Consider the following 16,827-nt stretch of genomic DNA (forward strand, 5'->3'; position numbering starts at 1 on the left):
CATTTGGGGGGCACCTGACATCTGGGGCAAAACAAACTGATGAAAATGGCGTCGGCTGCATGTTTTATACCCCTGACGACCCGATATCATGGAAGAAGGGACAGCAACCGACACAGGACCCAAGACTTTGTTAATCAGGCTGACTGAGGGCAACCTGCCAGCAGATTACCCAAATGTAATGACTGCAACAGTGAATACACTCGAACATCTACATTTATGGTTAGTGTACACAACTGTACTTTACTGAGTGCTCCCATAAGGCACTGATGAGAAGAGCGGGAAGAGTAAAATGAAACTATAGTCCAGACTACAGCAGGGAGTTCATATACTTTTTTCTAGCAGATATATCATGTTTATAATGATGTGAAGGTAGGTAGAAGACGTAATAGAGCCAGTTAAAATACATGTATTAGAATTAAAAGAGGACACAGCTGAAATCAGCATGCTTTTTTTCTTCCCCCCTTCCACTTGACTTGACCCACTGGCTCCTCTGTCTTCACCCAGTTCAACCATTCCTTCTTCCTCCTGAGAGGTAGGAACTGGGCCGTCAGGATGAGGCCACCAATTCCATTCATTCCTTTGGCACACTGGGCCTTACCCCTGAGTGAGATGAGGGTGTTATGACCCATTCATTTCTCCATCCAGGTGGCTCACTAGTACCCACATTACAGATAAAATGTGGACCCATCCTCTTCTCTAGGGCAAGAGACTTGTGACACATTAATTCTCCAGATCTCAGTTCAACAACCCGTCCATCCATTAGAGGTGAGAGTCTGATGGTAGGGATTGGAACATTTAGTTGAGCAGGTGGACCCATGTATTCAAGCTCCTTGGTGGCATTGTACAGTTTCCAGTAGCTGCCCATCAGGGAACGTACATATGTACTGCTGTGTCTGGAGTTCCAGGATTTTGCAGTCCAAAAATCACTAGGCCATTGCTGCCAGCTGTCTTCCAGTAAATGTCACTATTGCATTGATTATGTTATCTTCCTCTAACTATAATGGATGAGCTGGTGCCAGATGCTCATTCCCGTCATGCCTGCCTTTTCCCTTCAGCACCTGTGCTGTTAGTTAAACACAGGATGTCTGGATACTAGTTAGGTCTCTATTCCTCTGTGCTCTGGGGCCAGACAAGCCTCCATGCTTATTGAGGCTGTGTGCCAATACAAGGCAGAAGTCACAAGGTAGAATAAAGGGAATTGCCCTCCTTAGAGACAGCAGCTGAATGAAAAAGTTAATGACACAATTCCTTTGTGTGTTTGATTTCATGCTGTGAACAAAGGAGTCTTTGACCTGTTGCAGTTATTGGGTTATCTGGAGTGGGGAAGAGGCCATCCAAATCCTAGGTGGCTTTAAGTGAGAGCATGGTTATATTTACAGATTGCACTTATTCATCTAGCATGTTCTATGGTAGTTAGTTTGTACGCTTTAGTCTAGCCTTCTTAGCAGCGCAGGAGAACTGCGCTTCTCAGGATCATTGTATTGATTCTGTCTCAGAACAAACCTGCAGTTATCTGAAGTAAGGTAGGTGAAGTTTGCCTCTTCTGTACTTGTGTAATGTGTAGAGGTTTGTGTGTGAACGATTTATTTATTTTTTTAAATACGTTTCCCTTGTTGGGATCTGGGGCGTAATCCTAGTTCTCTTTTCTGACACTGACGCATAGTCATACTTTGAAATGTTGGGTAACGTGTAATACATGCTGGTGACGGTGTATCTCTGTGCTGCACCTGACAACTAGCCACAACCTGAACTTTGATAATTAACAACTTTTCAGATCCCAGATGGTAGATGACTACCACTTGCTGTATCTTAGCTTTTTTCTAAAATGTGACAGATATGAAATTCCTAATTTCTTCATGAATGGCATTCCAGCAGCCTAGTACAAACTTTGAGAAAGTTTTTTCAGTAGTAGCTCGAGTGAAAGTGAGGCTAGCTAAGGCCTAGGTGTTGGAGCCCTTTAAGAGGTATGCTCTTTCCTTTTGGAATGGTGTGTATTTAAGAGGTGGGCACACTTTGACTTGGCACTGTTGTGCTTGTTTGTCCTTTGACAACCATTTGCTGTCCATTTTTGTAATACTGTTAACTATAGTCCCTGGGAAAGAACCTTGTAATTTCCTGGTAGCAGTGTATCTTTTTTGTAGGTAATCTTTGTCCATCACATGGCTCATGTTTACTTTATATCTTTAACATTTAAAAAATGGAAAAAGCAATGCCTGTCAGTTTGATTTCAGCCATTTCACCTCAGGATTTCTGTATGGCTATGTTATTCTGTCACAAGTAGCATGTAACAGGAGTGTGTCATTGTAGGGTCAAAGTGCATGATCCTGTCAGTATGAAGAACTGTTGGGCAATTTTAGCAGGTCAGCACAGTAGTTTGTGGAATTTTATTTCCGTGTTGCTCTTTCTGACCATTTTTTCATATTGTACATCATTCTGTCTCGTTTCAGTGAGCAGTCTGTGGTAATACTGAATCCATGCTTGGGAGACAAGTTATTGTACAATGCAACTGATCAACTCATTTCATCATACGCAGAGCCAGAGGAGGAGAGAGTTCAGCCTGTCCAGTGGAGTGCAGCTGAAGGAGATGCATATGACAAAGGCATCCGAATAATTATTAAACATAATAAGGTAACTGATTCCACAGGTGAAATGGCATGAATTACTGCAATATGAAAACAGTTCTGTGTTCCATTCTTTCCAGCTCTTTTGCTCAAAGTTGTTTATCCCTTCTTAAATAACGAGTTACATGTTATAATCCAGAATGTCTTCTGCCCGTTATTGAGTAGAGATTTTGTTTCATCCTACTTGCTGTGTGTCTTGATTGTGTAGAGGGGCAGTGTAGTCCAGGGTCCATCCATCATGCATCCATTACCCTTTTTTCCCATGTTTGCACGAATTCAGGGTGTCATTTCCATAACGACAATCTAGAACCAATGTTCACACCAGTAGGCGGCCAGCCTTGCCACAGTTGTTTTTCCATACCACATACACCTACATCCAGTTTAGGCTGTTCAGTTCACCTACTGCATGTCTTTGAATGTGGAAGGAAGCTGGAACACCCAGAGAAAACCCACACAAACACACAGAGGACATGCAGACTCTGCACAGAAGGCACCCCAGCCTAGAATCTAACCAGAGCACCTCTTGCTGTGAGGCAGTAATACTATATCATCTGTGCCACTGCAATGTCTTGATTTGGCATTTACAGTGCTGGTTATTACGTTGTTTCTTTTCACTGCATTTGAAAGCACTTAATCTTGCCAGCAGTGTCACTTTCTTACCTGTATTGTAAGGACATAATCATCAGCTTTGCAGCAGTTTGAGCTGTACAACAGGCTTTCACCAGTATTGCCACTCTTCTTAGAAATTACAGTACATCTTTATAAAAATTATTCTACCATCTTTTTGAAGTTTACCAGTTGGTTTTTACCTGGTTGTTAAGTAGGAAATTAATGGCATTCCACCATATTCTTAAGGATATGTTAGGAATTTCCTTCTTTCATTTATAAAGACATTACACTATTTTATCTCCCGTGTGCTTCTGTGATGATAAATTCTGTAATAAGAAGGCTAAAGTAAAATGAATGTTTGCATATACTGCTAAAACTTCTAATGAAACTGAATTTTGCTCTCAGGCTGTAAAGCAAGTGACTTGGCATGGGAAGGGAGATTACCTTGCCAGTGTGATGCCTGACAATGGCAACATGCAGGTCCATATCCATCAGCTGACCAAGCGCAGGAGCCAGAACCCATTTCGCAAGTACAAAGGCATGGTGCAGTGTGTGCTTTTCCACCCTATAAGACCATTCTTTTTTGTGGCAACACAACGTTATATCCGTGTCTACAACCTAATCAAACAAGAGCTGACAAAGAAGCTGATGACCAACTGCAAATGGGTGTCCAGCATGGCTGTACATCCTGCAGGTGAGTTTCCTTATCTGTACCTAAACTTTGCATCCATTTACAGTACATAATTCTGCATCTTCTTTGTTTACCGTATGTATTACATGAACCTCTGCATAGTAATGTTGCTTTTATTTACTTGTTTGAAATTTGTTAGCCAAGCAGTCACTTCACCTGAGACCTTAAAAGTTGGAAGTCCACTCATAGAACAAATGCAACTATAGATCAATAACTACAGAAGTTTTTTAACAACATTAGAACATAAACAGGTGGTGAGGTACTTACACATTGCCTGAGATGGCCCACAAAAGGCACTGAATATTTAACATAACAAGTTAGGTCCCCTGGGTGGGTAGTGTACTGTTGGAAATTTACACAGTTGTTTATGGGTGACAGTTGAGATTGTAATTTTGAAGCCACAGGGTGGATTTAGTTCTTTGATTTATTTGAGCAGGAAGTTCTACAAGGTATGTTTATGGCATTTGAGAAGTTGCAGTCCCCCTGTTTTGCTGTTAAAGAGGTGGAAATAAGGTCTTGGTGTAGGGTTTATAAAGCGAGGAGGATACATAAAGTATGAGGAATTTCTGGCTGGAAATATGTATATTAGATAAGGTCAGATAAGTCAAACTTTCACGATAATCGGCATCATAAACTGCTGCTAGGATGAATCTTGCAATCTTGTATATATAGATGAGTTTATCAGGGTCTGCATGATAGAGATTAAACAGATTGCAGCTATCATATAAGAACAAGATGTGAAGAACTGCATTGGTAATTGTCATTTTAAAACTGGAAGTGAGTGTTTCTTTTCAAGCAGTACAGTAATCCCAGCTCGAGTCTTTTTCACAGCAGTGACTCTCTTCTCATAGAATGACAGTCTCTCATCATGTAGGAGAGCCAGGTATAGGAAACATCCCACCTTCTCTCTGGGGTACCAAAGGAGGAGGATGTGATAGCCAGTAAGGAAGTCCCATGGCTGAGAAACTTGGCACCACAAAGCATGGTCTTGGTTCTTGTGGCATTAAGGGGTGTGGAGCTGTTTGGGATCCATATAATATGTGGAAGAAAGGCTGTAGTGCAATTAATTGCCAGTGTAGTTAGGAAGGAGCCAGTGCGTAGCAAAGCAGTGTCATCTGTGAATCAATGAAGAATCCATTGAAGTGTTACCACATGTCATTCATGAACTGCCAGAACAAGAGGGGAGCAAATATAGGTCCTTGGAATACTCCAGCTATTATTACCCATACCAAAAAAAAGATTGTCATTAAACTTTAAAGTCTGTAGCTGTTAGGTTGATCCATCTGATGGCATGGTTTGATGATCAAAACTGTGCTTAGTCAGTCAAGCAGCAAGCATAGGATACAATATTAAATGTTTTCCCAAAGTCCAGAAGGATTATGCCTATCCATTAGCCTATGTTCATGGCAGTCAGAACACACTTTGATAGGTTGGTCAGTGCAGTCTGTACCCCTGTTTAAGTCTGGTTCCACGTTTACAATAGTTTAGTAGGTTATTACTGCAGTGGCATTAAATAAGTTGTAGATGCACAACCTTGTCAAACAGTTTTACTAGTGAGTTAAGTGCAGAGATGAGTCAGTAGATGCTAACTAGATCCTTTCACCTTCCTTTAAGAATAGGGATGATGTGATGCTTCATCCCTTCAGTAAAGGAGCATCCTTGTTGTAGCCACTCTGGAGCTGCAGTTTGTAATAGAGCCATCTTCAGGATTCTGGGTTGTAAATTCCACAAAGCTCCTGCATCATGTCCTTTCATGGTCAGTAGCAGTTTCAGGATTGTACCATGGGAAGGAAATGGAGGCTGTTATTTTATGGGTGGTGTGTTTATGCATGTAAAAGACCCCCTTTAAGTTTTCTGAACTGAGAGTTCTATTGTGGAGTGAAGCTGGAGTCTATAGTGGATGGATTGATGCTGGAGACTAGTAAGTGTTTGGGTGCGACAGTGAACTTATAGAATAAATAAGCTATTTGGATTTTTCCAACCCTTTAGCATCATCAGTTGAATAACATTCTAAGGGGATCCAGTATCTGTCTGCCTGGGATGACATGATTGACAGATGCTTTGCCAGAGATGGCCTGCATTTATCACCCCTGGGCTTCCGGATACTGGCCAAGGCTCTTGCCACCCTATAGTGCCTTTTTTTTAGACGGTGTTCCAAAGACCAAATTACCACTGTAACAGCTACAAACAAATGCAATCTGAGGATCATGCTGCTCAATGATAGAAGTCTAAGTCTCAAAATGCGCTCGCTCGAAGCACTCCTTAAAATGGAGAACATCGACATTTGTGCTGTAACAGAGACTTGGTTCAAGGCATCAGAAAGCACCCCTGCACTACCAGGTTATAACTCATTCCACACCTTTCAGCCCCAGAACTTGGACCGAAGCTCCAAAGGCGGTGGTGTTTCCATATTCATAAAGGAAGCACACACCTCCAGACTGGTAGCCCAACATAATGCATCAGAGATGCTTCAGGTGCAGCTAACATTGGGTAACAAACCAATTTAGGTCTTAGCCTGCTATAGGGCCCAACCATGTCCCAAGACTCACACTCCTTATTCCTAAGCATCCTGGAGAATATTAGGGTCCAAGCTAACACTCTCATACTGGGTGACTTCAACTACCTCTACATGAACTGGGAAAACTACTCATGCTCCAATACACTTGCCCAACTTTTCCTGGAATTCATTAATTCAATGCCTTGGACCAGCTTGTTCTTACCCCCATTAGAGGTGGCAACATCCTTGATCTGGTCATTACTAACATGGGCAACCGTTGCTCTACTCCAGTAGTCAACTCCTCCCTGGTTAGATCCGACCACAAACGAATCACCCCTTGGAAATCCACATCCCTCCCACCACCCCTGCAAAGGTAACAACCATGAAAACGTCTCCAAAGCTAACTTTGGCCTCCTACAAACAGAGGTGGCTAACTTCATGGCACCCATGCAAAGTGAGAATAGTTGCATGACTGCCAAATCATACACCAATGCACTGTACGAACACTTACACGAATGCATGGATCTCGCCATATCCAATAGAACCAAGATACACTCCTCCATAAAAAGGAAACCAATCTGGTGGTCCCCTGCCATAAACAAATTCTACAACAGGAGGAGGAAAGTGATGTGGAATAAGGTGAAGTACCAAGACTGGAAAAACTCCCTTATCAGCCTCAAAAAAAAAAGTTGAGATCCCTCATCAAATTCTCTAAAGCTAGCTATGAAAACAGAATTGCAGCAGATAGTAAAGACAACCACAAGGCATTCTATAGTTATGTAAAGAATCTCCACAGCAATAGCCAGATTTGCTCTGAGCTACTGCACAATGGTACCAAGTCAACAGTATTTCCACTATACTGGCCGACAGATTCAGTGCCAACTTTACCCCTCCACCCACCCCAAAGGACCAATCACAATACCAGTAGATTGCCAGGCATCCAGTATTACTACTGCACAAATTAAAACAGCACTGTCCAAGGCCAGGAATACAGCTTCTATGGGACCTGACAATATCCCTGGCTGTGTTCTACATGAACTACAGAGTGAACTGGCACCTCACCTGTGTGCCCTGTTCAATCACAGCCTCACCTCAGGCTTTGTCCCTACCGAATGGCGCACTGCTACAGTTATCCCTGTCCACAAAGGAGGAGCGACTACAGACCCTGGGAACTATCGCCCCATTAGTCTGACGAGTCTGAGATGCAAAGCTGTGGAACACATCATGATGGACCTAATAAACAAGGTTATAGGGAATCTCCAAATGGTGTATCCCACACAGTTTGGTTTTGTGAAGGGTAGATCATGACTGCTCAACCTGGTCGACTTCTTTGAGTCACTCACCGGAGCTGTGGAAGAAGGCAAGGTGGTTCATACAGCCTACCTTGATCTGGCCAAGGCCATGGATACCATTCCCCACTCAGGAATCCTAGAAAAACTCACTAAGCTAGGCATCAACCCCTATATCACTAGGTGGGTTGCAAACTGGCTCACAAATAGAACCCACAGTGTGAAAGGTAGCTGACTCCAAGTCAAACTTCCGACCAGTCACGAGTGGAGTCCCAGAAGGTTCGGTCCTGGGTCCTCTCCTGTTTGGTATCTACTTCTCTGAAGTCCAGGCCAACACAAAGGGACTCTGGCTGACAAAGTTTGCAGACGATTGCAAGTTGGGAGCTATTGCTAACTCCCCAAGTGATGTTGACATCCTACAGAAAGTCCTCACCGAGACCAATGACTGGTGTCGGAACCATGGCCTTAAGCTCTGTGCCAAAAAAAATGTCATCATCCCCTTTGGGAAAACCCCAGTTCCCATGAATTACCACATCAACGGTAGTCCACTGAACACAGAAGGCATTGTAAGAGATCTGAGAACTCAGGTTGACAGCAAACTCTCTCTTGACCACCACATTGCCACTGTGGTCAGAAAGTCCTTCTACGTGGCACATCTCATTACTAAGGGTTTTGCATCCAGGAAAAAAGAGGTCATTGTCTCCCTCTTCTTTTCCCTCATTAGGCCAATCATCAAGTACAATGCCCCATTTGGCATGTACCTCACTAGACACCTGTCCCAACTGGAGAGGCTGCAAAAGTACCTCACAAAGAGGATCCTAGGCCTTAAACACTTGTCCTGTATGGACAGAATTAAAAACTCCAACTATTCTCTGTCTCATATTGCCTACTTAGAGGCAATACTGCTTGACTTACAAAGCCATGTCTGACCCAGCTCTGTTAGAAATGCTAGATCTAAAGAAATCCCAATCCCCCTGCACCACACGGTCCAGAGACCTCAACCTCATTACCACAATCAACAGAACATGCTGGAGGGACAGGTTCATAACCCAGGGACTGCCCATGCTGTGGAATAGACTTCCCATACATGTCAAACAGAGCACCTCACTGGCCCTCTTTAAAAGAAATCTTGAGTGCTTGGGAAGTAGAAAATTCACCCTGGGTATCACTCCAGTGGCTCTACTCAACATAGGCACTGGGAACTAAGGTCGGGAGGCAAGATGCCAGGGTAATCCAGTGGGCTAGGCTTGTAAAGGCTCCAGGGCCATTAGCCTAGTACACACTTATGGACCTATGAACAGCAAAAGGTAGAACAATCCTCATTGCTTGATCTTATTATTGATGAAGAATGGAGCTCAACAACATAGGGTTTCTCAGCATAATCATTCATAATAAAGTTTTCATTATGCAGAAATAGTTCCTATTTATTACATTTACATTATATTTACAGGCTTAATTGTCATCAATAGCCTTCCAAATCCCTTAGACCAGTTGGAGGCAAAAAATGTAATTGAATATTTCCAGAGTTCATTTTTGATCTCCAAAAACATGATCTTAGATGTGTTGCTTTTAACTGATGAGATTATTTTATCCAACTATATAAAGCATCTAATCATTTTTGCAGATTGGTTCACACCATTAATTATAGTGACCAACAAAGTGTCATCAGTAAGTTTTGCAAAGGTATATGTGTTCAGACAACATGATGGCTGCCATCCAGACTTGAAATAAAAGGAAATCCAAGACAAATTAAATTTAATTTTGACATAAAACAGTTGATATTTTGTCCATTTTAATTATCCAGTTTACAGTACCAATATTAACATTTTAGTTTACTAAATATCAAGTATTGCATAATGGCTAGTCCATGGTTTTTGCATTTTATTTAAGATGGTATACCATTTCTAAGAAATTGATCACAAGCCTATAAACATTTAGTAAATTAGATGTAGTATTGGTAAAGATATGAAAATGTTTTAGTTGTTTCTTCCACCAAGGCAGATTTAATCATTTTTGCATTGGTGCTTCGTTGGGTAGAATGTAATTTATTAATCCATTTGTTTTTCTGTGGAAGTATTCCCAGATTTCCTGAGTATTGAGGTATTCCATTTCCAATAACCACTGCCAGATTTTCACTTCCTTGGCTTTTGATGAATAGTTAGCCTGGTAAGATATGCAGAAGTAATGAATGATGGTATGGTGTACAGGGTAGGAGTAATACTTAACGGTACTTTATAGCCAGCATATTTGAGCTGTAAAAGGAAAGACTTGTCAGTATAGACCACTCTTCCTTTAAGTAATTTCTTATATGAACAATATTGCTGTTTTCTTACAGCCTTTCCGTTTTTATGTTTTAATTTGATTTAATTCAAACACATGCTTTTGTATACTGGGAAAATCAGTTTTAGAAAATAAAATAACTTCATATACTTTCCACAGTTGCTGTAGAAACATAATAATCCCATCTGTGTTGTTGTGTAGTAATCTTGCTTTGCTCTCTGAAGTGCTAGCTTTGTGTTGATATTAAAAAAATAAAATATCACCATCTTCACTTCTGCATTTCAGGTGATAATGTAATATGTGGGAGTTATGACAGCAGGCTGGCTTGGTTCGACTTAGATCTATCCACAAAACCATACAGAGTACTAAGGTGAGTTGGGATTCCTTACATTCTCTCCATTTTTATTCTCAGGGCAGGTGCATTTGCCACATCAGTTTCTACAGTTGAGATAGAGGACCGCAAGTTCATAAGTTTTCAGCATTATAAGAATACCAAAAAAAGTCCCTGCCTTTGTCATCTTTTTGCAAGTGTTCCGCATAGCTTACTTGACTATCTTTGTAAATAGTAAGGGTTGTTGGTGCACATTGGTTGGGTGTCTTACAAGTCATGAACTTTTCCTTCACGTTTTTCATTTCTCTCTTGTTGGCTGCAAGAATGCTACAGATGTAGACACTGATAATTTTGCAGTCAAATATGCCTTTACTTTGCCCCATTTCATTTATAACTTTTACCTTTGATTGGTAGCCGGTAATTAGAAGTTCAGACATTATAACTGGTTTTATTAGTGTGTATACTGTTTAGCATCACTAGGGTCACAAAAGGAAGTTAATCCCTTTACTTCTGACCATTTTAAGAAGGTTGTACCCAAACTACTGATGGTTTTGGCTATTTTTGCTCCCTGTATATAAAATGCTTTATCTTGGGAATTTTACTTGAAACATTTGCCTGTAAATATCTTTAGCTTTATTTTCCTAACCTAAAAAGTAAATGAGCTGCTGCATTTTGAATGTTAATGAAAGCATTATTTAATGTCCTTGCTTACACCATATCATTTAAAAAGAATGAATTTGCCACTTTTACATTGAAATATACAACGTTTTTAGTCTTTAAGTCAAAGCAACACTATGTTTTTAGGATGTTTTCTCTTATTTATTTTATCGACTGGCTGAATTGCCTGATCTGTTGACCCTTTTCAGGCATATTGCTGGACTCAAGGGTAAATGTATGTAGCTGTTCCTCTGAAGAGAACTAGTAGTTATACTCTTCTTCTTCTTCTTTCGGCTGCTCCCGTTAGGGGTCGCCACAGCAGATCAACTGTTTCCATTTCTTCCTGTCCTCTGCATCTTGCTCTGTCACACCAACCACCTGCATGTCCACTCTCACCACATCCATAAACCTTATCTTAGGCCTTCCTCTTTTCCTGTTATCTGGCAGCTTCATCCTTAGCATCTTTTTCCCAATATACTCTGCATCCCTCCTCAGCACATGTCCAAACCAACGTAATCTTGCCTCTCTGGCTTTGTTTCCAAACCCTCCTTTAAAATTAATGTTTTGCAAATGTTGCGTTTAGGTAAAGACTTACAATTATATGCTACTAGGAGTAAATCTTAATGCAGTATTGGACTTAATTTTGACTCTCTTTGCCTACTGTGTAACTGTGATCAGTATAGTTAAACAGAGATTGTTCCTGGATTGCCCCGGAAAGGGATTTTGTCCTCAGTGGGATTATCCAGTGAAGAAATTCTGTTTTTTGTCCCTATCCTAATGGACATTTTGCCCTTAATTTTAATAATTTGACCTTGCTTACAGATGTCAACTGTCTGTTGTTTTCTAATTTTTCAATAGAATATTCATGACAGGGCACATAGATACTCAGCTTTACATACTGTATAAGCTAATACCACTACAGGCAAGGTAAAAAGCACATAAATAAGTGGGAGGAATTACTTTCTTTAGAATTTTTTTTTTGCGCTGTAATATTTTAAGTAATAGTGCTGTAGTTTGCAGTTGTGACGTACTCAGTTTGTCAATCAGAATAAATGCTATACATATATTTTGAGCGAGATGGGGGGGGACACAATCTAATGGCTATGCAGGCATAATGATCTAATAATGGTACCTGTTACTTTAGCACTGTATATTTCAGAAACTGAATATTTTCTAGCAAATTCTCAGAAAAATGTGTTGTGAAACTGTGGTGCAGAATGCACTTGCTAAGTGATTTCAGGTATAAATACATGCCCACAACTGTATGTTTATGTAGTGCTCGTAGTATGCTGGGATAGAATCCTGACTATGGCACAGATTACCTGAATTTGTTTAGGTGCTCTGGCGTCTGACAAGCATCTGACACTGCAGGCAGGAGAGAATAGGTATGCCTGTATTGTAGGCATGTTGGACAGATCTCATATTGAACCCTGGTGGAGGCTGGAGCACTAGGAAATTTCCAGGCTGGGCGTGAAAAAGAGGTGCAAATGTGTGGGCCCCTCTGTCCACCCAGGGCTGACGCACCATCAAGCCATAACTCATTGCCTACCCAGCCTAACAGTTGCATCAGAATGTTATGAGGGAGAGAGGATACAGCTAAGAAAGAAGCCCTGAAGTTCAGATCAGCAAATGATGGTCAAGCTGAAAGGTACCAGTGAACAAAAAGCATCTGTCACTGGATATAAGTTTAAACAGAGGTGGAGCTTGCATGAATCCATTGACAAAAAAAGAATACTGTTTTGACGAAAACTACAATTTGTACTTTCTGTGCAATGCCAGATCAAAATAAATATGTATTCCAAGCATGTATTGCCTTCTTCATCCTGAAAATAAGTCGTATACTCACATTTATGGAAAAAGATTATGATAGTTTTACACTCAAGTACAGAATTCTGCTATAGCTGCCATTCCACCGTAAGAACTTAATTCCATCTCAGTGCTAAAATTGTAGCATTAAGTAAAACTTTCAGAAATTATACTTGGGTTTGCATGTGTAAAATTCACCTAAGATTGTTATTCTACCTGTAAGCATGTAAATGTAGCTTCTTGCTAAAGCTGTCTTAGACATATTGGTGTATTTAGTACAGGGAGTTGTGTTGGTGGCTTCTTTCCATTGACTTGAAGGGTCACCATTCTGGAAAAGTGTATAAGATGTTTACTTATGATGTAATTCCATGTCACAGCATATATATCATGTATATTCTAGACATGTGATGCATTCTGCACCTTGAACAGAAGTCTTGCAGTCACCCAAAGGGAAACTGAATATAATCCAGCTTGCCATAATTGACAGAGAAATGCCTGTATATTTAAATTAGACCTTCTATGAGCCTACATTGGTTAAGTCCCCCATGGAACCAAAGGGAAAACATCCTAAATTGACTTCTACAATCTCAGCATCGGGGCCTCAAACCCCTTCTACGGTGCCATCCCAAGTTACAGAGCCGTCCAAGATGCCAACTCCTACTGTACCAACCTCTGCTGCGGTACCAATGCCCCTCTCAGCACCAAAAATAGTTTTCCCAATTCAAGTCACTATCCTCCCTCCTACATAACCTACTGTTCCTTTGACCATGGTGCCGAAGGGTGAAATCTTACTTCAGACTCTATATCCCTGTCGGCAGATCCTTTTTTAGGACAACAATTAAGTCCCTTCCTAGAACTCCCTGATTCTCCATCAGGGATGTCATCCCACTCCTCGAGGAGCCTTTCGGAACTCGACATAGTGAGACTCGTGGATCAGCTCCTGGAGGCCAGAGGAATCCCATCTCTTTCTAAATCCTCCCACCTGGAGCCAAGGAATTTTCTCCACAGACTCCAACATATATTACTCCTTCGACCTCCTTGGAGGTATCTGAGCCCTTGATGCCAACGCCTATCCTGGTTCCATCTTCTTCGGCTCCATTGGTAGATCTTACCATGGTTCCGGAACCTACCCTGTGGTCCTCGACTCTATTGGAGCCGACACATCCTCAGGATCATGACTGGTTGACCCCCTTGTTTTTTCCATGGTGCCATCTACTACAGTTCCAGTTGTGTTGGCAGCACCGAGTCCTCTTGTGGCTCCTTCCCTGGTGTGCTTCCAAGGTTGTCCTTTTCTGTTCCGGGTTCCCATCCCTCTTTGGGCGGACCTGCCTTCCACATGATGGAGAGGGCACTTCCCTCAGCAGAATCGCAGCTGGTTCCTTCAGCACCAGAATGCCACATATAAATATCCTCTGAACTGCAGCTGACACAGTCCACTACTCTGGAACATTGAGCATGGGAAACTCAAGCAACCCTTCCACAGGGCACCCACTCTTTGGAGTCCACTTCAGATGCTTTTATGAGCTGAGGAGGGACCCTGTAAGAAATTGTGCAAGAGGAAGCACATGGATTCCCTTGAAGAATCCCTTACCGAAAATACAGATTACAATGAAGGGGAAGGGTCCCTACGGTCGCCCCCTGAGGATGTCTCCTTTGGAGACATACTAGCAATTTTAAAGCAATGGGGAGACTAGAAGCCCACCAACCTTTCCTCTAAGGAGTCTGTATTCTTGCAGGCTTTCCGAGCTCGACCCTCTACTTCTTGGGTGATCCTGCCTGGAGATGATCTAGTTCAGCTCATTGTGCAGCTCGCTTGGAGGAATCCTGACACCGTTGAACCTATTCCCTGGAGACAAGACAAAATTCTCTCCCCTCCAGAGGACAACCTCCACTGGTCCAAAGGCTTACCAGTAGATGCTGTGGTGGTGGTGGTGGTGGCAGCCACTAGAAAAGAACTCGCCAAGGAGAGTCCTACTGTCCTTCCTCCAAACAGGGAGTGTGGGGTGATGGACAGGTTAGGGAAGGTGGGTATATTCTTCATCGACCTTTGCCATTCGGTCCTTGAATTATTTGGCACATTTTACCCATCTCCATCGATACCTTATCATGGAACTCTCAGGAACCCTAGCAGGAGCAGTATCTGATGAAGTATGTTCATAGGTTCATAGGTTCATAGGTTGGTACTAGGCTATATTCCTTTCTTCCACATTATTTACTTTCCTGACCCCCTGTCTAGCAGGCGGCTGACGTGATCCCTGGGGTGAATTTCCTTTCTCCCATCCAGTCGTCAAGGTTCCTTTTGAAGAGGTCCAAAGAGGCACTCTGCTTGATATGTATGGGCAATCTATTCCAGAGTCTGGGAGTCTGTCAGGAACCTATCCCTCCAGCATGTTTTGTTTATTGTGATGACAAGGTTTAGATCCCTGGGCGTGTAGCTCTGACGGATTGGGATTTCTTTAAGTGTAGCATGTCCAACAGCTCTGGGTTTGACATGGCCTCAGAGTATAGCGAGTTTTTATGGGGCATCTGCTTTAGGCCTGTGATTCTTTTAGTGAGGTATTTCTGAGGCCTTTCCAGTTGTTGCAGATGTCTTGAGAGGTACATACCAAATGGGGCGTTGTATTCTATAATGGGTCTAATGAGGGATGAGTACAGTGGGACAATGACCTCCTTTTTCTGGATGAAAAGCCCTGATGAGATGTGCCATAGAAGGATTTCCTGACTGTTGTGGCGATGTGGTGAGACCACTGTCCACCTGTGTCCCTAAGTCTCTTATCACACTTTCTGTGTTTAGTGTACTGCCACCTATATGGTAATTCATGGATACATGTTTTTTCCCAAAGGGGATAACAATACATTTCTTGGCATTGAGCTTGAGCCCATGGCTCTGGCACCAAGCATCTGTTTCTGTAAGGCCCTTTGTAGAGTATCCACATCATTTGGGATTCAATAATGGCTCCCAGTTTGCAGTCATCTGCAAACTTTGTAGAGTCCCTTAGTGTTGACCTGTACTTCAGAGAAGTAGATGCCAAACAAGCCCAGGACTGGACTGAACCCTGAGGTACTCCACTTGTCACTTGTCTGGAGCTGGATTTGGAGTCAGCTACTTTTATAGTGTGGGTTCTATCAGTAAGCCATTTAGCAACCCATTGGGTGACATAGGGATTAATGCCCAACTTAGTAAGTTTATCTATGATTCCAGAGTGGGGGATGGTGATAACGTTGCCTCACAGCTTGCCACCCTGGAGTCCATATCTAATTCGTCCATGCAGTTGATCTGTCATACTGCCAAAGGGGTGGCTAGAGCAGTGGGTGCAGGCGTTGTCATGAGACATCATGCCTGGATGCGCCTATGTGATTTTCTGGACCAAGGGTAAAAGACATTAGCCTGATGTGAAAAGGACGGCAAGGCCTTTTCTAGGAATCAGAGGAGTGGAAAGATGTGGTACAAGAAAGACCACAGTAGGTGCCCCGAGGCATAGGGTTTTCTCGTAATCAGAGATCCAGAGACTCATTCTCTGGACAGCATTATCACCACTCCTGAAGAGCAGCCAGATTACTTACCTCTGGAAGCATTCGGGAAATGTTTTCTCTGCACCACCTTGCCTGGCAATCCATAACAGATTCTAGGGTGCAGACCATAATTACCAGAGGTTATCACATTCCTTTCGATTCTTTCCTGAAACCGCAAAGGCAAATTTGCGACGTCCCCCCAGTCAACGGGAAGCACCAGGTCAGGAAATACAAAAGCTGCTTCTAAAAAGAGTCATCCAAACAGTCCCACCAGACCAGATAGAATCTGGATTTTACTCTAGGTTCTTTTTAGTGCCAAAGAGACAGGGGGGGACTGGAGGCCAATTTTGGACCTCAGCATCCTAAATAAGTTTGTCAGACAGACAAAATTCCGGATGGTCATGGTTCAGTCTATCCTTCCATTTCTTGAAAAAGATGATTGGATGTGCACATAAAAATGGAAAATGCTCAACGAGATTCCAATGCTTCTGGCTGAGAGCCAATCACTAGCAGTTCTGAGCGATGCCCTTTGG

The 16,827-nt window shown here is 42.3% G+C and overlaps 1 protein-coding gene across 1 annotated transcript in view; it reads left to right on the forward strand.

Annotated features, from left to right (window-relative positions):
* The window catches only part of BOP1 (BOP1 ribosomal biogenesis factor), a 1,722,797-nt gene that overhangs the window by 1,681,000 nt on the left and 24,970 nt on the right, over window positions 1-16,827 (forward strand). The window contains exons 13-15 of the mRNA XM_044067692.1: window positions 2,448-2,628; window positions 3,636-3,924; window positions 10,273-10,357. Coding sequence (XP_043923627.1) covers window positions 2,448-2,628; window positions 3,636-3,924; window positions 10,273-10,357 — 555 coding nt within the window. The remainder of the gene's footprint in view (window positions 1-2,447; window positions 2,629-3,635; window positions 3,925-10,272; window positions 10,358-16,827) is intronic.

Source organism: Protopterus annectens, chromosome 3.part1 (genome assembly GCF_019279795.1).
Source record: "Protopterus annectens isolate FY-2018-M chromosome 3.part1, PAN1.0, whole genome shotgun sequence".
Classification (NCBI taxonomy): Eukaryota; Metazoa; Chordata; order Ceratodontiformes; family Protopteridae; genus Protopterus; species Protopterus annectens.